The following is a 24,460-nucleotide window of genomic DNA, read 5'->3' on the forward strand; positions in this document are numbered from 1 at the left end:
AATTTTTACCAAAGCCAAATTAGTATACGAACCTGTACTTCTTTGGAGTGTGGGAGGAAACAGGTCATGGGGAGAACGTACAAACTCTTGTACAGACAGCCCCTGTAGTCAGGATCGAACCAGGGTCTCTGGCACTCTAAGGCAGCAACACCACCATTGCACCTCTGTGCCACCCTTGGATGTAAAGGTATTACATAATTTTTGAATAATTTGAAGTTTTTTTTTTAGTTAAAAAATTTATTTATTTATTAGAAGTACAATAAGTTACAGTAGTACACACCACATATATCTTATTACATTTGTTGTACCCCTTCATTTTTTGAGCTTTAAGAAAGATAGAAATAAAGGAAGTAAGGAAAGTGAGAAAGAGTCGTGATAGTGCAGGAAAGTGTTGGAAAAAAAAGCCCATTAGAGAGAGAGTTAGAGAAGAAAGTTAAGAAATAGACCCCAGAAAAGACAGAAAGAAAGAGAAACAGTTGCTCTATTATTAAAAAAAACACGCAAAAAGGGATATACCAACTTCATATTTTTCATCTCCCATTACCAGATCCTGGCACCATTTATTTTTTTAATTACTGTTGCACCTTATACTTGTAGTAAGTCAATAAATGCAGACCACGTCTTTTGGAAGTGATCTGCTTTGCCTGCAAGGAGGAGTCTCATATCTTCCAGGTGTAATGTTTCGAACATATTTGAAATCCACATATTTATTGTTGGTATAGGAGCATTTTTCCAGAATTTGAGTATAAGCTTTTTTTCCCGTTATTAGTCCGTAATTAAATAAATTCTTTTGAAACACGTTTAGTTCAGGGCTACCTTCCATTATTCCAAAGATAATCCATTCTGCTTCTGGTATCAGTTTTATTTTAAATAATTTTGTGAAGATTTCAAAGATTTCGGTCCAGAATTTTTGAATTTTTATACAAAAAACAAATGAGTGTGCTATGGTAGCTTCTTGAGTGGCATTTATCACAAATGGGTGAGACGTTAGGGAAAAGTTTATTTATTTTGGTTTTTGAATAGTATAGTCTATGTAATGTTTTGAATTGATTTATGTATGTCTTACGTTAATCGAGCATTTATGCACATATAGTAAGTGTTTATCCCAGCTCTCTTTTGAAATTTTTATAGCTAGTTCTTGTTCCCAGTCTCTTCTAATACCGTCAGTTGTAGGTATTTCTATATTTAAAATAATGTTATATAAGTATGATATTAAGTTTGCTGATTCGGCCTTTGTCTTCATTGCTTCGTCCAGTAAGTCTGGAGGCATGTTATGATAGTCTTTTATATATTTTTTCAGATAATCACATATTTGAAAATATTTAAAATATTGATTATTTCTCAAATTATATTTCAATTGTAATTGTTGGAATGATAGTAATTTTCCAAATTCATACAAGTCTCCAAGCGTTTTGATTCCTATTCTTTCCCATTGTGTAAATGATTTATCTATAATAGAGGGTTTAAACGACTTTGAAGTTAACTCTTAAAATTTTGTTGTACTTGTAAATCGACACTACATTGCATCCAAGACATATAATGGTTGATTGATTGATTGATTAATGGATACCCGATTGATATATTTTTCCAAAAAGTGATGGCCAGAGTTGATGCCACCTTGGGCAAGCTCCTGGGAATTTGGGAGCTGGTGGGGGGAGCAACAGCAGAAGAGGGAAAGATGCTGTTTTCATAGATGGATTTTTCATTCTACAAGCAGGAAGAGGCATAAATTAGCTTCAAGGCCAAAGTTGATCAGGGATGCACATTCTCTTGCATGTGGTAGGGTTGCTATGGAAACGGCTGTCTCCACCAGGTTTGCTGTTGCCATGGAGATCACTCCCACAAGACCATGCAGCGCAGCACAATTTTAATCCACAATCACAGCTAGCGAGCAAGAAGTAGCTTTGTTGACTCATACCTGGCCTCCTGCATCCCCCATAGCCAAAACAATCCAGTCCTGGTCCTGGTACTGTCCTGAAATGTCCATCCATTCCTTTTCTCCAGCCCAGACCATCGCACAAACCAACCTCCCTTCCTTTGACTCCATTTATACCTCACGCTGCTTCTGCAAGGCCAGCAGCATAATCAAGGACGAGTCGCCCCTGGCCACTCCCTCTTCTCCCCTCTCCCATCAGGCAAAAGGCATAGAAGTGAGAAAACGCAAACCTCCTGATTCAGGGACTGTTTCTTCCCAGCTGGTATCAAGCAACTGAATCATCCTACCACAACCAGAGAGCAGTGCTGAACTACTATCTACCTGGTGACCCTCGGATTATCCTTGATTGGACTTTACTGGATTTAGCTTGCACAAGAGGTTATTCCCGTATCATGTATCTATACACTGTAAATGGCTCGATTGTAATCATGTATTGTCTTTCCGCTGACTGGATAGCAGGCAACAAAAGCTTTTCACTGCACCTCGGCACACGTGACAATAAACTAAACTAAACTAAACTGAGAGATGATGCCTGATCTGCTGAGTTATTCCAGCACTTTGTGTCAATTTGTCCCCAAAGACATTTAAGGGGGCTTTATATTCACCCCCCCCCCCAATCATCACTCCTTCCTCCCTATTAATGGTTTGACTCTTAATGACCATCACAATCACATTAATACTTTATTAGCCAAGTATGTTTTGCAACATACGAGGAATTTCATTTACCAAGTCAGTCATACAAATAAAAAGCAACAGAACACATTTTAAAATAGACATCCAGCACAGTGACTCCTCCACATTCCTCACTGTGATGGAAGGCGAAAAAACAAAGTTCAATCTCTTCCCTTTGCTCTCTCACGATCGGGGACCACGAGCTCTCCGTTGACGGGACGATCTTGACTCCCGTTGCCGGCGGCGTTTTGAGCCCCCCGCGTCGGGGTGACCCAGCTCCTGCATCGGGGGGATGTCAGCTCCCCCACGCCGGACGATCGGACCCTGGGTCGGAGCTGGTTGAGCCTCTAGCCTCTCCCGACTGCGAGCTCTTTTGATGGTAAATCCGCAGGCAAGGGATTGGCTCCGATATTAAGTCCCCGCCCCGTGGTGGAGCCCAAGGTCAGTCCTTTGGAGGCCTCCAGCTCCATCGATGGTAGGCCGCAGAGCGACCGGAGACGCGACCCGGAAACTTTGCGTCTCCGGCAAGGTAAGAAACTGACCCCCCCTCCCCTTTCCCCACATAAAACAAACCAAAGAACATTTACACAGACTTATAAAACGCACTAAAAATTAAAAAATTACAAAAAAACAAACAGACTGTTGGTGGGGCTGCCAATCGCTCGGCGCCCCTGGTGGTAACTTTGGAGCGTGGGAGAAAACCTACGCGGTCACAGGGAGAATGTACGGACTCCGTACAGACAGCACCCAGAGTCAGGATCAAACCCTGGTCTCTGCCGCATCACGGCAGCAATTCTACCGCGGCCCCCGACTGTGCCTCTGGGTCTCCTGTACATTCCTTTCAGTTAACATCAGACTAGGTAAGGGGTAAGGAACTTCAGATGCTGGTTTACCAAAAAAGACACAAAGTGCAGGAGTAACACAGCAGGTGATGCAGCATTTCTGGAGAGCTTGGATTGGTGACGTTTTAGGTTGGAAGCTTTCTGTAGACATTGTGTGGCTGATGATGTACACAAGATAAACTGCAATCTTTAAAAAGATATTCATCCCATCCCATGATCCTCGCTCCATGAAGAAGTAAATGTAAAGTCCTGCCCTCTGTTTCAACAATAGCAAGGCAGTTTGTTTATGTATTACCAGACTAATGAATCCTGCTATTCTGCACAAAGGCACAGACAAAATCAATGCATGCAAAATGATACATATTTATGCGGAGAAACGAATCAATGGTTTAGGCCGTCCAATTAATTATTGCTTTGATAAAATGCGTTGTGAATGCAGCACAGTTAATTCAAAAACAAAGTGTCACAGCTGGGAGAGCTGTTGCCACACAGTGTCAGAAGACCCAGGTTCAACCCTGGCCTCGGGTGCTGTGTGTGTGGAGATTGCATGTTCGACCAGTGAGCGCATGAGTTCCTCTGGGTGCTCTAGTTTCCTCCCACGTGTCACAGACACGCTTGTACATTAACTGGTTATTGTAAAACTGCCTCTAATTTTGACTGGATGAGGAAGTGGGATTACATAGAGCTGGTTTGTGGGTGATCGATCAATGGTCGATCGATGGATTTGAGTATAGGAGCAGGGAGGTTCTACTGCAGTTGTACAGGGTCTTGGTGAGACCACACCTGGAGTATTGCATACAGTTTTGGTTTCCAAATCTTGAGGAAAGACATTCTTGCCATAGAGGGAGTATAGAGAAGGTTCACCAGACTGATTCCTGGGATGTCATGACATTCATATGAAGAAAGACTGGATAGACTCGGCTTGTACTTGCTAGAATTTAGAAGATTGAGGGCGGATCTTATAGAAACTTACAACATTCTTATGGGGTTGGACAGGCTAGATGCAGGAAGATTGTTCCCGATGTTGGGGAAGTCCAGCACAAGGGGTCACAGTTTCAGAATAAAGGGGAAATCTTTTAGGACCGAGATAAAAAAACAATTTTTTACACAGAGAGTGTTGAATCTCTGGAATTCTCTGCCACAGAAGGTAGTTGAGGCCAATTCATTGGCTATATTTAATAGGGAGTTAGATGTGGCCCTTGTGGCTAAAGGGATCAGGGGGTATGGAGAGAAGGCAGGTACAGGATACTGAGTTGGATGATCAGCCATGATCATATTGAATGGCGGTGCAGGCTCGAAGGGCCGAATGGCCTACTCCTGCATCTATTTTCTATGTTTCTATGATGGTCCATATGGACTTGTTTCCATGGTTTACTTCTAAAACTAAATACAGTAGCGCATTGTGACTTCTGGAAGAGTTTTCATTAGCTTCCCGATAGCCAGGGAACACCAAAAAATGCTCGCTGCACATTTGACGTCATCAGACCGGGCATGTCACCAATTGACTGGAATAGCAGCAGCACTCCCTCAAACACATCCTTCAGCTCTCCAACCAAGCACTGTAACTGAGGTGCTGCTGTACTGTCAGAGTTTGCTGTCTTGCACCCGACATGTTTAGCTGAGGCCGCATCTACAAGAAATTCAACCAATAAGGGCGACACGGTGGGGCAGCGGTAGAGCTGCTGCCTTACAGCTCAAGAGGCCCGTACATTCTCCCTGTGACCGCGTGGGTTTTCTCCGGGATCTCCGGTTTCCTCCCACACTCCAAAGATGCACAGGTTTGTAGGTTAATTAGCTCGAAGGGCCGAATGGCCTACTCCTGCCCCTATTGTCAATTGTCTATTGAAACTTGCTCAGATTAAACTTCATCTATCATTTTTCTGCCCATATCTGTGTACTGTGATGGTTGCTAAGCGGGGATTCGATGGGCCGAAGGGCCTGTTCCCACATCCTATCTCTGAAGGAGAGCCTGCCTAAAGGCTGAGATCATGGTTGATTCTGACGGCTTTACTCGAAACCTATTTGTATAATGTGAAGCAGATTATTTTAAATCCTTCAAAATACAAGAGATTAAATACAAATATAGTCTCTGCTGCCAATAAGTAAAACTTGTTCCTGAAGTGGTAGTGGCCGAGGTGTGTGAAATTGGGCTCGGTGGAGAAAATCACTGGAGTTTTACAGGAAGAAAAATGTTTTCATTGGGTCACAGGAGATTCTGAGAGTGACAAGATCTATGCACAGACAGAGACAATTTCTTCTGGCTGCAGGGACCAGAATATTAGACTATCAGAACTGCGGGGAAAGATACAAAATGCTGGAGTAACTCAGCGGGTCAGGCAGCATCACTGGATAAAAGGATTAGGTGACGTTTCGAGTTGAGACCTTCTTCAGACTGAGAGTCAGAGGAGAGGGAAACTAGAGTTATGAAAAGGCTCAGAACAAATCAGAGCCGGCACCGATGACCAAGGAAAGGTGGAGCTCACAATGGTCCATTGTTGGTTGTAGAAGAGGCGATAGGGAAAGGATATATGGATGCAAACAGTGGATTGGGCAGGTCAACAAGGATGGATAGTTGCATTGGGCAGCATGTTAAAATTCATTGGATGACAAGAATCAAAAGTGTCTTGTTATATGTATCGAAATGGAACAATGAAATTCTTACTTGCAGTAGCACAACAAGCTTGTAAACACAGTACTCAATAGAGAACATCATGTTCGAATAATTTTTAAAAAGTTCACTAATCAAAAAGAAAACAAATTTGAGCCCAAAATCCTAGTGCAACCAAGGCAGATCATAGTTCAGAGTTTAGTCAGTTTGACGTGTTCAAGGCCCTGATTTCGCTGTGATGGCATTTCAGTCCCAGTCACAGAGGCCGACGTTAGGAAATCCTTCAGAGGGGTAAACCCCCGAAAAGCACGTGGACCTGATGGTATACCCGGTCGTGTTCTAAAAACCTGTGCGGACCAACTGGCTGGAGTTTTTACGGACATTTTCAACCTCTCACTTCTGAGGTCTGAGGTCCCCACCTGCTTTAAAAGGGCATCAATTATACCGGTGCCCAAGAAGAGCAAGGTGACGTGCCTCAATGACTATCGACCAGTGGCACTAATGCCGGTGGTGATGAAGTGCTTTGAGAGGTTGATCATGGAACAAATCAACTCCTACCTCGACAAAAACCTGGACCCACTGCAGTTCGCGTACCGCCACAACAGATCAACGGTGGATGTGATCTCGCTGGCCCTCCACTCCGCACTGGACCATTTGGACAACAAAAACTCATATGTCAGGCTGTTATTCATCGATTTCAGCTCGGCATTTAACACAATCATCCCCTCCAAGCTGGTTACCAAACTCGCAGAACTGGGTCTCTGCGCATCCCTCTGCAACTGGATCCTCGACTTCCTCATTCACAGACCACAGTCTGTTCGTATTGGTGGAAATGTGTCAGCCTCAATAACAATCAGCACGGGAGCACCTCAAGGCTGCGTGCTCAGCCCCCTGCTGTACTCACTCTATACTCATGACTGTGTAGCCAGTCACAGTGCGAACTCCATCATCAAGTTCGCTGACGACACCACTGGTGTGGGACGTATCACTGATGGGGATGAGTCAGAGTATAGAAGAGAGATCGAGCAACTGTCCATATGGTGCCAGCGCAATAACCTGGCCCTCAACACCAGCAAAACCAAGGAACTGATTGTGGACTTTGGAAGGAGTAGGAGGGGGACCCACCCCCCCATTTATATCAACGGGTCAATGGTTGAAAGGGTCAAGAGCTTCAAATTCCTGGGCGTGCACATTTCTGAAGATCTTTCCTGGTCAGAGAACACTAACGCAATTATCAAAAAAGCTCATCAGTGCCTCTACTTCCTGAGAAGATTACGGAGAGTCGGTTTGTCAAGGAAGACTCTCTCTAACTTCTACAGGTGCACAGTAGAGAGCATGCTGACCAGTTGAATTGTGGCTTGGTTCGGCAATTTGAGCGCCCTGGAGAGGAAAAGACTACAAAAAGTAGTAAACACTGCCCAGTCCATCATCGGCTCTGACCTTCCTTCCATCGAGTGGATTTATTGCAGTTGCTGCCTCAAAAAGGCTGGCAGTATCATCAAAGACCCACACCATCCTGGCCATACATTCATCTCCCTGCTACCTTCAGGTAGAAGGTACAGGAGCGTGAAGACTGCAACAACCAGGTTCAGGAATAGCTACTTCCCCACAGCCATCAGGCTATTAAACCTGGCTCGGACAAAACTCTGATTATTAATAACCCATTATCTGTTATTTGCACTTTATCAGTTTATTTATTCATGTGTGTATATATTTATATTATGGTATATGGACACATTTATCAGTTTTGTAATAAATGCCTACTATGTTCTGTGTACTGAAGCAAAGCAAGAATTTCATTGTCCTATACAGGGACACACGACAATAAACTCACTTGAACTTGATAGTTGTTAGGAAGTTGCTGTTCCAGAACCTGGACGTTACAGTTTCCAGGCTCCTGTAGCTCAGGGGATTCACTCAGTCTATTCAAGACTGAGGTAGATATATGGATAGATGTAATAAGATATATATAAGGGAATAGATGCAGATGGATGGGGAAGGCAGGATTGAGCTGGAAAGTGCACAAATTAAGCCAGGATCTTGTTTAATGGTGGAGCAAGGTAGATGATGCCTACGGCTTACACTTGTTTGTCGTGCTAATGTCCTTTTTAGTCTCCTTGAACATCGTGCAGTTCTAGGTGATTGTTAACCAAGGTTTGGTGTTGACATACTTGCCTCTTGAGTTCATGCTTTCAAATCTCAGTCTAGAAACTTGAGCACAGGGTCCCTGTGCAACACTAGGTGAGGGGTCTGCACTGTCAGAGGTGATAGTCTTTCTGTGAGATGTTAAACCCAGGCAATGTTTGCTCTCTCAGAGGGATGTAAAATATCAGATATTCAGGAACCAAAGGGCATAGGTTTAAGTTGAAAAGGGAAGGATTTTGTAGGAATCTGAGGGGTAACTTTTTCACACAAAGGGTGTATGGAATGAGCTGCCAGAGGAGGTAGTTGAGGCAGGGACTATTGCAATTTGACAGGTACATGGATAAGAGAGGCTTAGAAGGATATGGGCCAAACGCAGGCAGGTGGGACGAGTGTAGGTGGGACATGTTGGTCGGCATGGGCAGGTTTGACTGAAGGGCCTGTTTCCACACTGTACCACTCTATGACTCTATGAGATGGTGGTGAAGAACACGTGACAATAAACTCAACTCAAAACTAAAATAAAAATTCACCTTAAACCTATGCCCTGATGATCCTATACATCATCTTATACAACTCAGTCTCCTGAACTCCAAGAAATAAAGTTCTTGCCTGCCCAAGCTCCCATGTAACATAGCCCCTTGAGTCCTGGTAATAACCATATAACATATAACCATATAACAATTACAGCACGGAAACAGGCCATCTCGACCCTTCTAGTCCGTGCCGAACACATAATCTCCCCTAGTCCCATATGCCTGCGCTCAGACCATAACCCTCCATTCCCTTCCCATCCATATAACTATCCAATTTATTTTTAAATGATAAAAACGAACCTGCCTCCACCACCTTCACTGCAAGCTCATTCCACACAGCTACCACTCTCTGAGTAAAGAAGTTCCCCCTCATGTTACCCCTAAACTTCAGTCCCTTAATTCTCATGTCATGTCCCCTTGTTTGAATCTTCCCTACTCTCAGTGGGAAAAGCTTTTCCACGTCAACTCTGTCTATCCCTCTCATCATTTAAAAAAACTCTATCAAGTCCCCCCTGAACCTTCTGAGCTCCAAAGAATAAAGCCCTAACTTGTTCAACCTAATGTCTAAACATAGAACAGTACAGCACGGGACGGGCCCTTCGGCCCACATTGTTTGTGCTACACATGATGCCTAGCTAAACTGATCTCATCTGCCTGCAATTAATCAATATCCCTCCATTCCCTGCAAATCCAAAAGCTTCTTAAACGCCACCATCATATCTGCCTCCACCACAACCCCTGGAAATACGTTCCAGACCCCCACCAATCTCTGTGTTTAAAAAAAACCCTTGCCTTGCATATCTCCATTATATTTCCCCCTCTGTCCCTTTGGCTATGTCCTCTCGTGTTGGACGGTCCCACCTTGCGAAAAAGGTTCTGACTGTCTACCCTATCTATGCCCTCTCATAATTTTATATACCTATCGAGTCTCCCCTCAACCTCCGATGTTCCGGAGAAAACGATCCAAGTCTATCCAAACTCAGAGAGGTCACAAAGTGCTGGAGTAACTAGTCAGATAGATGACAGAGAGCTGGAGTAACTCAGCGGGTCATGCAGCATTTCTGGAGAAAAAGGATGGAAGACGTTCCCAGTCGGGGCCTTCTACAGTCCCATGCATGGAGCTGAAACTCCCTAATCCAGGCAGTCCTCTGGTAAACCTCTCCAAAGCTTCCACATCTTTCCTGTAATGGGACGACCAGAACTGCGTGCAATACTCCAAATTCTCATGCAGTCTGCTTTGCTTCCGACGGAACCTGCACTTCGGTGATAACCTAACTGGCCCACAAACATTTTGGGCGACAAAGTGCTTCTTATCATTTTTCTATTGCTTGTAAATTTGTCAGAAAAATAATCTGATGGAATGGAGAAAGGTTTAACTGGAAAAAGTGCAATTATTTTTGGCCAGGCTTTGGGCATTGTCTGTTGGGACAGTGACCAAATGGTAGTTGTCTGGGCCAATTATAACTTAACGACTGGATGCTCAAGGTTAATTCCCCATTCCATCTCCCTTTGGTGAGAGGCCAGCAAAAAGCCAGCAAGCCACTCGTCAACTCCAAAGACATACAGGTTTACAGGTTAATTGGCTTGGCATACATGTATCATTATCCCTAGGTACACAAAAATGCTGGAGAAACTCAGCGGGTGCAGCAGCACCTATGGAGCGAAGGAAATAGGCGACGTTTCGGGCCGAAATCCTTCTTCAGACTGATGGGGGAGGGGATGGGAGGGGAGAAGGAAGGATAAAGGAGGAGGAGGAGCCCGAGGGTGGGGGGGGGGGAGGAGACAGCTCGAGGGTTAAGGAAGGGGAGGAGACAGCAAGGGCTAGCAAAACTGGGAGAATTCAACGTTCATGCCTCCGGACGCAAGCAACCCAGGCGGAATATGAGGTGCTGTTCCTCCAATTTCCGGTGTTGCTCACTCTGGCAATGGAGGAGACCCAGGACAGAGAGGTCGGATTGGGAATGGGAGGGGGAGTTGAAGTGCTGAGCCAGGTAGGTTATTGCGGACTGAGCGGAGGTGCTCGGCGAAACGATCGCCCAACCTCCGCTTAGTCTCCCCGATGTAAATCAGCTGACATTTAGAGCAACGGATGCAGTAGATGAGGTTGGAGGAGATACAGGTGAACCTTTGTCGGACCCTGGAACGACTGCTTGGGTCCTTGAATGGAGTCGAGGGGGGGGAGGTGAAGAGACAGGTGTTGCATTTCTTGCGGTTGCAACGGAAAGTACCCGGGGAGGGGGTGGTACGGGAGGGAAGGGAAGAATTGACAAGGGAGTTGCGGAGGGTGTGGTCTTTGTGGAAGGCAGACATGGGGGGAGATGGGAAGATGTGGCGAGTGGTAGGTTCACGTTGGAGGTGGCGGAAATGGCGGAGGATTATTTGTTGTATTTGCCGGCTGGTGGGGTGAAAGGTGAGGACTAGGGTGACTCTGCCCTTGTTGCGGGGTATGGATGAGACCCTGGTGCAAGCCTCATCTATGGTGGCGGAGAGGAATCCCTGTTCCCTGAAGAACGAGGACATTTCTGATGCCCTGGTGTGGAATGTCTCATCCTGGGAGCAGATGCGGCGTAGGCTGACGAATTGGGAGTAGGGGATGGAGTCTTTACAGGGGGCAGGGTGGGAGGACGTGTAGTCCAGATAGCCACGTGAGTCAGTTGGTTTGTAGTGTATGTCGGTCAGAAGTCTGTCCCCTGCGATGGAGATGGTGAGGTCAAGGAATGGTAGGGAAGTACTCCACTGCGATATCATTATCCCTAGTAGTGTTCCTAATCTGAGGAAATACATTTTTGCCATAGAGGGAGTACAGAGAAGGTTCACCAGACTGATTCCTGGGATGTCAGGACTTTTATATGAAGAAAGACCGGATAGACTCGGCTCGTTCTCGCTAGAATTTAGAAGATTGAGGGGGGATCTTATAGAGAAGTACAAAATTCTTAAGGAGTTGGACAGGCTAGATGCAGGAAGATTGTTCCCGATGTTGCGGAAGTCCAGAACAAGAGGTCACAGTTTAAGGACAAGGGGGAAGTCTTTTAGGACCGAGATGAGAAAAAATTTTTTCACACAGAGTGGTGAATCTCTGGAATTCTCTGCCACAGAAGGGAGCTGAGGCCAGTTAATTGGCTATATTTAAGAGGGAATTAGATGTGGCCCTTATGGCTAAGGGGATCAGGGGGTATGGAGAGAAGGCAGGTACAGGATACTGAGTTGGATGATCAGCCAAGTCAAGTCAAGTCAAGTTTATTCGTCACATACACATACGAGATGTGCAGTGAAATGAAAAGTGGCAATGCTCGCGGACTTTGTGCAAAGAGACAAACAAACAAACAACCAAACTATAAATACAATCATAAACACACGCATATTATTTTACATATTAAATATTGGAAGGAAAAAGTTAGTCCCTGGTGAGATTTACAGTCCGAATGGCCTCTGGGAAGAAACTCCTTCTCAACCTCTTGCATGGGTGGAAGGGGTCTCCCATGATTTTATTGGCTCTGGAGTTGCACCTTCTGATGTATAGTTCCTGCAGGGGGGCGAGTGAAGTTCCCATAGGCCGAACGCACTACTCTCTGCAGAGCCTTCTTGACCTGGGCAGAGCAATTCCCAAACCAGATGGTAATATTTCCGGACAAGATGCTTTCCACAGCAGCTGCGTAGAAGCACTGGAGCATCCTCGGAGACACTCTGAATTTCCTCAATTGCCTGAGGTGGTAAAGGCGCTGCCTTGCCTTACTCACGAGTGCTGCGGCGTGTGATGTCCATGTCATATCCTCAGAGATGTGGACTCCCAGATATTTAAAACAGCTCACCCTATCCCCATGATTATATTGAATGGCGGTGCAGGCTGGAAGGGCCGAATGGCCTACTCCTGCACCTATTTTCTATGTTTCTATGTTTCTATGATAGTGTTAATGTGCGGGGATCGCTGGTCGGTGCGGACTCGGTGGGCCGAAGAGCCTGTTTTCCGCACTGTATCTCTGAACTAAACTAATCTAAAGACACCACTGATTTGCTTTTATCCTGAAATACTCAACTTGATTTATATTCAGAATTTGAATAAAAAACTTGAAATTTGAAGGGCACAAGATGGCGACTCTTTGTGTACTGCCTCAGTGAAGTTGACCACAAAATATTTTAGACAGGCACTAATTGCTGGCGTAACTCTGTGGGTCAGGCAGCATCTGTGGAGGAAAAAGGATGGGTGACGTCTTGGGTCAGGAACCTTCTTTGTTTCTATATATAAAATATTTTGTTTGAGTAAATAAGGAGAACTAGTAGAGTAGTATGGTTGTACAAATAGGCCCTTCAGCCCAACTCATCCATGCTGACCTAGGTGACTTCCTGAGCTGGTCATATTTGCCTGGATTTGGCCCACATCCCTTTCCATAAGGCTTCAGGCTCTTTAGCGCTGGAGAGAACAGTGCCAGCTTCACATCCTTGCAAATCTTTCCTGCACCCATCTATATTAATCATACCTTTGCTACGGCATGGAGACCAGAACAGCCCCTAATATTCCAAGTGCAGTCGCACCAATGTCTTGTACAGCTGTAACATGATGTCCCGACTCCTGTATTCAAGGCATGTGTGCCACATGTCTTCCTTGTCACCTTGTCCAACTCTGTCTCCACTTTGAGGGATCTATTTACTTATATTAAAAAAAAGACACAAAGTGCTGGAGTAACTCAGCTTGTCAGGCAGAATTTCTGGAGAACATGGATAAGTATGTTTTAGAAACATAGAAATATGGAAAATAGTTGCAGGAGTAGGCCATTCAGCCCTTCGATGATCATGGCTGATCATCTAAAATCAGGATCCTGTTCCTACTTTTTCCCAATATCCCTTGATTCTGTTAGCCCTAAGAGCTAAATCTAACTAGGTTTTAGGTCGGGCCCCTTCTTCAGGTTGATTTACTTATCGCTGCTCTTCATTTACTTATATAGGGCTGTCTCTTCTACAACACTCTCCCAGGGCCCTGTCATTTACTGTGTTACCTTCCTAACCTGGATCAAGTCACACTTGTCTGAATTAAATTCTACCTGACATTCCTCTACTCACCTTTGCCCTGGCAAGGCCACCAACATAATCAAGGACCGGTCTCACCCTCTCCCTTCAGGCAAGAAAACGCACACCTCCAGATTCAGGAACAGATTCTTCCCTGCTGTTATCAGGTGACTGAACCATCCTCTCACCAACTGGAGAGCGGTCCTGACCTCCCGTCTAGTTTAGATGAGTTCATTGTCACGTGTACCTTGAAACAGTGAAATGTTTTTGTTGCGTGCTATCCAGTCAGCGGAAAGTCGATACATGATTACAATCGAGCCATCTACCGTACCTCATTGGAACCTTCAAACTATCTTTAATTGTACATTGAACGTTATCTTGCACTAAATGTTATTCCCTTATCCTGTATCTGTACACTGTGGACGGCATGATGGTAGTTATGTACAGTTAATCCATTGACAGGGCAGCAGAAAAGCCCTTCCACTGTACCTCGGTACACATGGCAATGATGAACGAAACTAAACAATCCATCTAAATCCTGTTATAACCTTAGGTAACCTTCTTCACTATCCACCCACAGCACCAATTTTGGTGTCACCTGCAAACTTACGAATCATGCTACCTATGTCCTCATCTAGGAAACCAGGGGACATAGATACAACTTCATGGGCACTAAACCAGGGCCGTGATCAGCAGATTAGATTTGGAAAGTTGAATGAATTGTTGGGGTCAGGAATCACCCGCCTGAAATGGTGCTGGAAGCAAACTACTGCAAATATCATTTTCAAAATGAACCGGGATAAATAATTGAATGGAAGGCAACTCATGCAAAGTGGTGGACGGAGCACGACTACAGAGCAAGGTTCCGAGATTGGGAGCAATGAGGCGAATCCCAGCAGTGTGCTACAATGGTTACCATGGTTACCATGGCACTTGATTTGTCATGTCTACCGCGGTAGGTGCAGTGAAATTCATTTTTGTGTACAAGTGTCACAACACACAAGCAATCTTCTTCTTCGTCTCGTGTCCATCTTGTTACAAATGTTCACCTCGCTGTCATCGTCCGTCCTGAAAGGGACGCAAGCTTCCAGCGACAATCAGTGGGAGCCGCCACTTGTCGCAATAGATGATGGTGGTGGCAGAATTAGCTCAGAATTCTTCCAGTTTCCAGCCCTGCGACATGGCCGCTTCTGCTATGGGGCCATACATAAGCAATTAGATACCTCGTAGTGAAACATCTCAGATACGGTACAAATGTACAGCAGTGGTAGACTGAGGCACAAACCAGCATCTGCAGTTCCTTCCTACACAGTATATATACAGAGTCGCCAGATTTGGCACCATTTTCAAGTCCCATAGAAACATCGAAACATAGGTGCAGGAGTAGGCCATTCGGCCCTTCGAGCCTGCACCGCCATTCAGTATGATCATGGCTGATCATCCAACTCAGTATCCTGTACATGCCTTCTCTCCATACCCCCTGATCCCTTTAGCCACAAGGGCCACATCTAACTCCCTCTTAAATATAGCCAATGAACAGGCCTCAACTACCTTCTGTGGCAGAGAGTTCCAGAGATTCACATTTTTCTGTGTGAAAAATGTTTTTCTCATCTCGGTCCTAAAGGATTTCCCCTTTATCATTAAACTGTGACCCCTTGTCCTGGACTTCCCCAGTTGTTGTAAGTCCCAGTTGTTGTAAATGCAGGTTTCTTGGCCTGACCATGAAGGCCCGTTGCCCTGGCGACGGCGCAGGGTTGGCCTGGCCAAGCGTGGCCATGGTAGCATAGACACTTCTCCACTGCTGCGGGCCGCGTCTGCTTGGTCTCTGGGAGCGGCGCCCGGTCCAGCCGAGCCCCAGGCTGCTGCAGGGCCTCCAGTGGCCCGCTCCCCCGTCCAGGCCAGGCACTGCCTCCCACCGCCGGCCTGCTCACCGGCCCTCAGTCCCACTCCTTCCACACCGGACGGCAGGCCGGGCCTTCCGAGGGGGTTCCAGGACCGCGGGGCGGGTCTTTGGTCGAAATAACTCGACCACTGGTTACCAGCAGCAATATTTGTAATGCGAGTAAAATCTTGTGCAGACCTCGAATGCGCAGGATTGCAGCCGTTTGCTGCGGTTGTCATGGTAATGCCACCAGGGGCTATTGATGCTGGAGCTGAACAATCAATAATACCGAATTCCCATCCACTTAAGCAGGGAGGAGAAGGGATCCGTGGCAGAGGATGTTGGGCAGAGTGCTACATATACGGTAGCCAGGAGGTCCTGCAAGAGATCTTCCTTCTTCATTAATGGGCCTGTCCCACTTACGTGACTTTTACGGCAACTGCCGGCACCCGGCATAGGTCGTTGCAGGTCGGCGAAAATTTTCAACATGAAAATCCAGCGGCGACCAGAACAAGGTACGACTCTTTGGGCGACTTTGGGCGTGGCCCTACAGGCTTCACCCCGTGACATGTCGCCAGGGTGTCGCCTGTATGATCGCGAGTAATCTCCTCAGTCGCCCAAAGAGTCGTAGCGTCTTTCTGGACGCGGCTGGATTTTCAACATGTTGAACATTTTTGCCGACCTGCAAGGACTTATGGCGGGTGCTGGCGGTTGCTGTAAAAGTTGCGTAAGTGGGACAGGCCCATTAAACACATTCCCTTTCCGATTCAGGCTTCCAGGCCACAGTGAAGTTACACTCACTCATATTGAGGAAGGCACTGCAGATGCTGTTTTACTCCAAAGATAGACACTCCAGCACGGAGAAACGCAACAGATCAGGCAGCAGCTGTGGAGAAATGGACGAAATACCAATGCCAATGGAGAAATACCAATGCAATCAGTCTGAAGAAGGGTTTCGACCCGAAATTACTTTGGTGACATTTCGGGTCGAAACCCTTCTTCAGACTGATTGCATTGGTATTCCCTCTCTCCCGTCCCTCCCTCACCCCAATCTTGAGATTAAGTCAATTGATATTTTTAATGCAGAGATAGATAGATTGTTGATTAGTAGGGCTGCCCGGGGTTGTGGGGAGAAGGCGGGAGAATGGGGTTCGGAGGGAGGGATAGATCAGACATGAGTGAATGGCGGAGTAGAATTGATGGGCCGAAAGGCCTAATTCTGCTCCTATCACTAATGAATTTATGAACCACAAACTATTGCCAAAAATAAATTCTCTGGCAATCTTCTCTCTTAAATTTCCATTTCTAGTGATCTTCTTAGCCCCTTGTGTTCCTCTTTTTCATTACCATGCTGCCCACATTATCTGCTGTCCACTGTCCCCTGTCCCCAACCCCCTTTATCCCCTTAAACATCCCCAACCCATCCTCAGGTGCTCAGGATCTCTCCCCCCCCCCACATCCCAAAAACTACCAGGTCAATGGTAGGGTAACTGGACACTGTAAATTGCTTCCAGTGTGTGCCAGTTGTGCGGGAACGAGACCGGGAATTCTTGGGAAATGTGGGAAAATTTCAACTGGGATCAGTGCAAGTGGACACAAAAAGCTGGAGTAACTCAGCGGGTCAGGCAGCATCTGTGGAGAAAAGGTGTAGGGGACATTTCGGGTCGAGACCCTTCTTCAGACTGAGGGTCAGGGGAGAGGGAACCGGTGGATATGGAGAGGTGCAAAGAGCAAATTAATGAAAGATATGCAAAAAGACAGATCAAAGACAGCAACTGAGATCAAGGAAAGGTGGAGCCCACAATGGTCCTTTGTTTGCTGTGGGGAAGGTGATAACGAGTAAGTGGTCCGTGCTTGAGAGTTGGCTCTGAAGTAGGTCAGTAAAGGGCCTGTCCCACTTGGCTGTCATTTGCGCGTCACGCAGATGGCGCCAAAGATTTTGTACATCACAAAATCCTGGGACGCCGCGTGCCAGCGTGTCACTGCCTATGTCACCACGCACCATGCGTGCGCAATGCGCACCATGCGCGCGTCACGTGCTGGTCATGACGCGCATCGTGCGTCGTGACGTGTAAATGATGTCGCGTAAATTACGCGCAAATGACGCCCAAATGACAGGCCCTTCACGGTTCAAGAATCAGGGGTCGGCCATTTTGGACTGAGATGAGGAAAACCGTTTATTATCCAGAGAGTTGTCGATCTGTGGAATTCTCTGCCACAGACGACAGTGGAGGCCAATTCAATGGATGTTTTCAAGAGAGAGTTGCAGTAGGTTTAACTCTTAGGGCTAAAGGAATCAAGTAATATGGGGAGAAAGCAGGAAAGGGGTACTGATTTGTAGATGATCAGCCATGATCATATTGAATGGCCGTGCTGGCTCGAAGGGCCGAATGGCCTACCCCTGCATCTATTTTTCTAGGTTTCTATGGTAAGTGGTGGGCTGAAGGGCCTGTCTACATGCTCTATGAGTCAACGACTCTGAGGCCATGCATGATTTACAAGAACTTTGCAGATAATTTGCCTTTGCACCGGATGAAGTAGGAACAAGTCATCTTAGTGGCTACGGGTAAATGTTGATCGATGCGCTGCCTCCCTCTTGTACATTCACACTGACTTGAATGAACTTCTCATCCAGTGTATCCACTAAGTGATCCTTTATATCGCAGTGCAATTTCTCAATGAAAATTACATTTCCAAGCTGTGATTTATTTTAATATAGCCGCAAGGATGTGATTATTTAAAAAATATATGATCTTGCTGTGGAACAACTTGGATGTTTGCAGTCCGAATCTGATTTATTAAATGTTTTCTCTTTCTTCTACCTCAGCGTAATCCCCCGATTATCGTTCATGATCTCTTTGAAGACATCAAGGATGGAGTGATGCTACTAGCATTGCTGGAGGTTCTATCGGGACAGAAACTGGTGAGTTTATCTCGGTTAAAGGAAGCAGTAATTGTTAAAAGACGCAGTCACTGTTGTAAGACGCAGTAATAAGTTCATAGGTTCGTTAGTCATGGGAGCAGAAGTAGGCCATTCGGCCTATCTCGTCTATTCTGCCATTCAATCATGGCTGATCTATCTTTCCCTCTCAACCCCATTCTCCTGCCTTCTCCCCATAACCCCTGACACCCTTATTAATCAAAAACCTGTCAATCTCCGCTTTAATAATACCCAGTGTTTTGGCCTCCACAGCCACGAGTGGCAATGAATTCCACAGATTCACCACCCTCTGACTAAAGAAATTCCTCCTCATCTCCTTTCTCCTGGTACGGCCTTTTAATTTGAGGCTGTGCCCTCTGGTCCTAGACTCTCCCACTAAGGGAAATATTCTTTACAACAGCCTTTCACTATTTGGTGACAATAAATGAGGTCACCCCTTCATCCTTCTAAACTCCAGCAATTACAGGCAATTGCTCATCATAAGTTAATCAGTGATTTATAACGCTTTGGGATGACTTCCTTGCTTTTGTACTCTGATGCCTCGCTTTCTAAAATCAATGGATTCCATTTGATTTTCTTAACAGAAAACTGGGGCTGTCTTGTTACTGTGACATTGTTCTGTTTACAAACCACACAGTCTCTCTATATCTGTGACCTCTTTAAAATTGTATGAAGGTTCTTACTCCTGCAAGCCTGTCGTCAACAATCATCAATGGAAGTCCTTGTGAGGACATTGTGAGTTGAAAGGCATGTACATCGTCCAATGGACACTCATTCTCAGAGCTCTGGAATCTCCAACTCTCCTTGAGATTGGAGGAGAGAGTGGATGGTCTGGGATTGTTTTTTCCTGGAGCAAAGTAGTCATATAGTCATACAGCGTTGAGACAGGACCTTCGCCCCAATATGTCCCATCTACACTAGTCCCACCTGCCTGCGTTTTGTCCATATCCCGCCAAACCTGTCCTATCCATGTACCTGTCTTACCTGTTTCTTGTTGGGATAGTCCCAGCCTCAACTACCTCCTCTGGCAGCTTGTTCCATACACCCACCACCCTTTGTGTGACAAGGTTACCCCTCAGGTACCCATTAAATCTATTCCCCTTCACCTTCATGATCTGTTCCCCTCATGATTTTGTACACGTATAAGATAATCTTTCATCCTCCTGCGCTCCAAGGAATAGAGGTCAAGCTTGCTTAACCTCTCCCCATAGCTCAGGGTCTCAAGTCTTGGCAACATCCTCGTATACGGTGGCTTGAAAGGTGACCTTATAGAGATTTATAAAATTGAAAAGGGGTAGTAGATAAGGTGGTTAGTCAGAGACTCTCTGCCCTTCTGGCTGAGGTGTACGTGTGGCGGGTCAGCTTGTGTTTCTGGTCAATTGCACTCTCATAATGTTGATGGTCGAATGCTCAGTGATGCCAACACTATTGCATGGCACAACAGGTTAATCGCTCTGCTGTGTAATGGAGAACTGATATTTGATACTGCTTCTGCTTGTAGAGGTGGAGAGATTTACGTACTTACTTACTACCTATTTTGCCTCCTGGCATGTAGGGCAGCAAAGAAGGTCCTCCACTCCTGTCTGTTCTGTGCTAGCTTCTGGACACTACCCCAAGTCAGGTCCATTGTTTTCATCTCCTCCTCTACAGTTCGACGCCAGGTGGTTTTGGGTCTCCCTCTTTTCCTTTTCCCTTCCAATGTCAATGGGATACTGTGGATGCTGTCTGGTTCTCTTCACCATTGACATTCATCCTAGCATCTGTCGATAGCCCTGGTAGTCCATCACGCCCAATAGTGTTGATTCCTTCAGTTGCTGTTTCCGTAACATATTTAAGGGGTTGGACAGGCTAGATGCAGGAAAATTGTTCCCGATGTTGGGGAAGTCCAGACAAGGGGTCACAGTTTAAGGATAAGGGGGAATTATTTTAGGACCGAGATGAGAAAAACATTTTTCACACAGAGAGTGGTGAATCTCTGGAATTCTCTGCCACAGAAGGTAGTTGAGGCCAGTTCATTGGCTATATTTAAGAGGGGGTTAGATGTGGCCCTTGTGGCTAAAGGGATCAGGGGGTATGGAGAGAAGGCAGGTACAGGATACTGAGTTGGATGATCAGCCATGATCATATTGAATGGCGGTGCAGGCTCGAAGGTCCGAATGGCCTACTCCTGCACCTAATTTCTATGTTTCTATGTTTCTATATTTGTTTTACGAGACAGGGTTGTTGGCCCTGTGCTCAACCTCCAACCTGGAGGACCAGTGGATCGCTCTTTGTCTCGCCTCTACCCTTCGACCTGTCCAGCATGGGAGACCCTAACAGGAGACGAATCTCCCGCTGGCATAGCTCTAGGGGTCACTGAGACACACAAGCTCCCCGACCACGACAAGGTTGCAATCCAACGGGGAGGAGGTGAAGAGAGCCTCCTTGTAATTATTTATTCAAATATTTCAATGCGCTCTTTGCAAATCCAAGTGTTTCGATCGAACGGTTTTGCAGAAAGAACTAAACTTGCGATTAACTTGTGCTCCATTTTGTCAGCCTGTTGAACAGGGCCGCAAGTTGAAACGCATTCACTGGGTGAACAACATCGGAAGAGCCTTGCAGTTCCTGGAGGGTCGGCGGGTGAGTGTCACTGTCCTCTCCATGTCTTTGTGGAATATTGTGTCAGTGTGACATCTTTGGGATTTGCGCTTTAGTTATTGTACGCACATCCAAGAGAAGAAATTCACCAGCAAGTCAAATCTATTTCACAGAACTGGACGAATGTGTTATTTAGTTTAGGAAGGAACAGCAGATGCTGGTTTAAACTGAAGATCGACACAGAATGCTGGAGTAACTCAGTGGGACAGGCAGCATCCCTGCTGGAGTAACTCAGCGGGACACTCAGTGATGCTGCCTGTCCCACTGTTACTCCAGCATATTGTGTCTATCTTCTGTTATTTAGTTTAGTTTAGTTTAGAGATAAAGCACGAAAGAGGTCCTTCGGAGTGCGGGAGGAAACCGGAGCACCAGGAGAAAACCCACGCAGTTCACAGGTGGAATGTACAAGACATCACCCGTAGTCTGGATGGAACCCAGGTCTCTAGCACTGCAAGGCTGCAACACCGCCGTTATTCCACCGTTGAAGCCCAAGGAAAGTGTATGGATCTGCTGGCGTGCCGAAGGTGGCCAGGTTTCTCGGTGTAACTTCATTGATAATCTGCTGGTTCGGAGACTTCTTACAGATGACTTTGTTGTCAAAATCAAACAAATCTGTGCTCCTTGTCATATGCCTGTATAATTTGATCCCATTCAAAACAACTTTGGAAAGCTTCCCATTTGTGGGAATTACTTTCCTGTTTGTGATTGGGAATGCACGATTGGAATTACCAGGGCATTTTATTCAGGCTGCTATGGAAAATAATTTATCACAATCCCGTGGTTTGTGGTTTGTTCTTTGATTCCCAGGAATATGCCAGAAATAACCACCGTATATTGTATTCTTATCTTTTTTAAATCTCCAAATCCCAGGGGAATGGAGGGATGTGGGCCATATGCAGGCAGAGATTAGTTTAATGTGATATGATGTTTGGCACAGGCGCTGTGGGCCTAAGGGCCTGTTCCTGTGTGGCGCTGTTTAGTTTACTTTAGAGATACAGCATGGAAATAGACCCTTCTGCCCGTCGAGTCTGTGCCGACCAGAGATCTACTTCTATCCTACACAGTAGGGACAACTTACAGAAGCCAATTAACCTACGAACCTGGGAGGATCCGGAGAAAACCCGGGCGGTTACAGGGAAAGCGGCGAAAATCCATAGAGACAGCACCCGTAGTCAGGATTGAACGCCGGTCTCTGCTACTATAAAGGGCCTGTCCCACGAGCATGCGACTCCATGCGCAAGCGCGACCTAAAGGGTCTGTCCCACGAGCATGCGACTCCATGCGGCAAGCGCAACCTAACGTGGTCTCTTGAGCCGTATGGCCTCGCGGGGCCGGTCCCACTTCAATCAATATGGAGTTGTGCGTAGCTGGTCCCGGCATCGCTCGGGGCTCGAAAAAACTGACCGCGTTCAAAAATTACGCGCGGCAACGGCCTGCCGTCCCGCAGCCGCCTCGATGCTGTACGCAGCCGCCTCGACATTGTACGCACGTCTTGACGCTGCATGCGCCCGTCGGACCTCGCTCGTACTTCACGTCACTCACTCGACCTCCACGCGACCCCCGCTTCCGGTTTGGTCGTGCTCGCCGCTTGCAGGTCGCATGCTCGTGGGGCAGGCCCTTTAGGCAGCAACTCTACTGCTACACCATGGTGCAACCCTTACTGTTCTATGTTCTATGTTAAGCCGGAATATTGTTGGTCTGACCCGTCTCAAACTAGTTGAGTTTTGTTTTCAAATTTAAACTATATTTGTCATTATGTGGGTAAACACTCAGAGAGGCATTTTTAATTTCAGCCAACATTTGATCATTGCCTGGGATAAATTTCAGATCAATGTCTCCCAAAATTTGTTTTGGAAAATAACAGGGAACACTGTATGTGTTATGTGTAAACCTCTTGAAGGCTAAGCCTTCAATTGAAGTTTAATGCTATATCATTTGATATCTGTGGATACATTCTTTGATTCCTAAGATCTGTCCTTTTGCTTAGTCTCCTGATGATTCCAAATCACAGCGGGCTGTAATTATAGGAGAGATTGGATAGATTGGTTTTGTTCAATCTTATATTCTCACTGAAACATAGGATGTTCCAACCCAGCGGTATGAATATTAACTTAAAGTAACCCTTGCTTTCCCTCTCTCTCCATCCATCCCCCATCCTAGTTCTCCAACCAGTCCGACTGTCTTCCTGATTACATTTTATCTTTGTATGCTTCGTTGTCAACTTCCCCGAGCTAACAACGATCTATTCTACATTTTCCTTGAACTGCATCCCCTTTGATGTCTCGTTTTCACACCCTCCCTTTCCATATCCCTGTGTCTCCCTCTCCCCTGGACTCTCAGTCTGAAGAATGGGTCTCGGTACGAAATGTCACCGATTTCTTCGATCCAGAGTTGCTGCCTGTCCCACTGAATTCCTCCAGCATTTTGTGTCTATCTTCGGTGTAAACCAGCATCTGCAGTTCCTTCCTACACATAGGATGTTGAGGGGTGGCCTCAAAGAGGTTTGTAAAATTATAAGGGGCAGAGAGATAATCATAGTAGTTTTCCAATGGTGAAGGGCCCAGAACAAGAGCGGGCAGGTTTAAGCTGAGAGGGGAAAGATTTCTAGGAGATTTGAGGACTAAATATTTCACACAAGCTGTGGGCTGAAGCGGATGTGGGAGATACAGTTACAACATTTAAAAAGCATTTGGACAGATACTTGGATTGGAAAGGCAGAGAGGGATATGGGCCAAAAGCAGACAAATAGGATTAGCATAGTTGGTTAGTATGGATGAGATGGGGATAAAGGCCCTGCTTACTCTGCTGTGCTATTCTTTGATTCTGATTCTATCGGTGAATTCATTTGGCACCTTTGCCACCATCGGCCATGGCATTGCGTGCTGGAGTTGGGATGTCATGTTACATCGGTCAGGCCACATTTGGAGTACCCGTGTACAGGTCTGGTCGCCCTGCTATAGAAAGAATGTCATCAAACTGGAAGTGATTCTAAAAAGATTTATGAGGATGTTACTGATCTGGAGAGTTTGAGTTATAAGGAGAGACTGGATAGGTTAGAAACATAGAAACATAGAAAATAGGTGCAGGAGTAGGCCATTCGGCCCTTTGAACCTGCACCGTCATTCAATATGATCATGGCTGATCATCCAACTCAGTATCCTGTACCTGCCTTCTCTCCATACTCCCTGATCCCTTTAGCCAAAAGGGCCACATCTAACTCGCTCTTAAATATAGCCAATGTACTGGCCTCAACTACCTTC

The 24,460-nt window shown here is 46.0% G+C and overlaps 1 protein-coding gene across 1 annotated transcript in view; it reads left to right on the top strand.

The window, feature by feature from the left end:
* syne1b (spectrin repeat containing, nuclear envelope 1b) overlaps positions 1-24,460 on the top strand; it is a 386,581-nt gene that overhangs the window by 11,237 nt on the left and 350,884 nt on the right. Inside the window, 2 exon segments of the mRNA XM_055638842.1 lie at positions 18,447-18,542; positions 21,099-21,182. Coding sequence (XP_055494817.1) covers positions 18,447-18,542; positions 21,099-21,182 — 180 coding nt within the window.

This window comes from Leucoraja erinacea, chromosome 8 (genome assembly GCF_028641065.1).
Source record: "Leucoraja erinacea ecotype New England chromosome 8, Leri_hhj_1, whole genome shotgun sequence".
NCBI lineage: Eukaryota > Metazoa > Chordata > Chondrichthyes > Rajiformes > Rajidae > Leucoraja > Leucoraja erinaceus.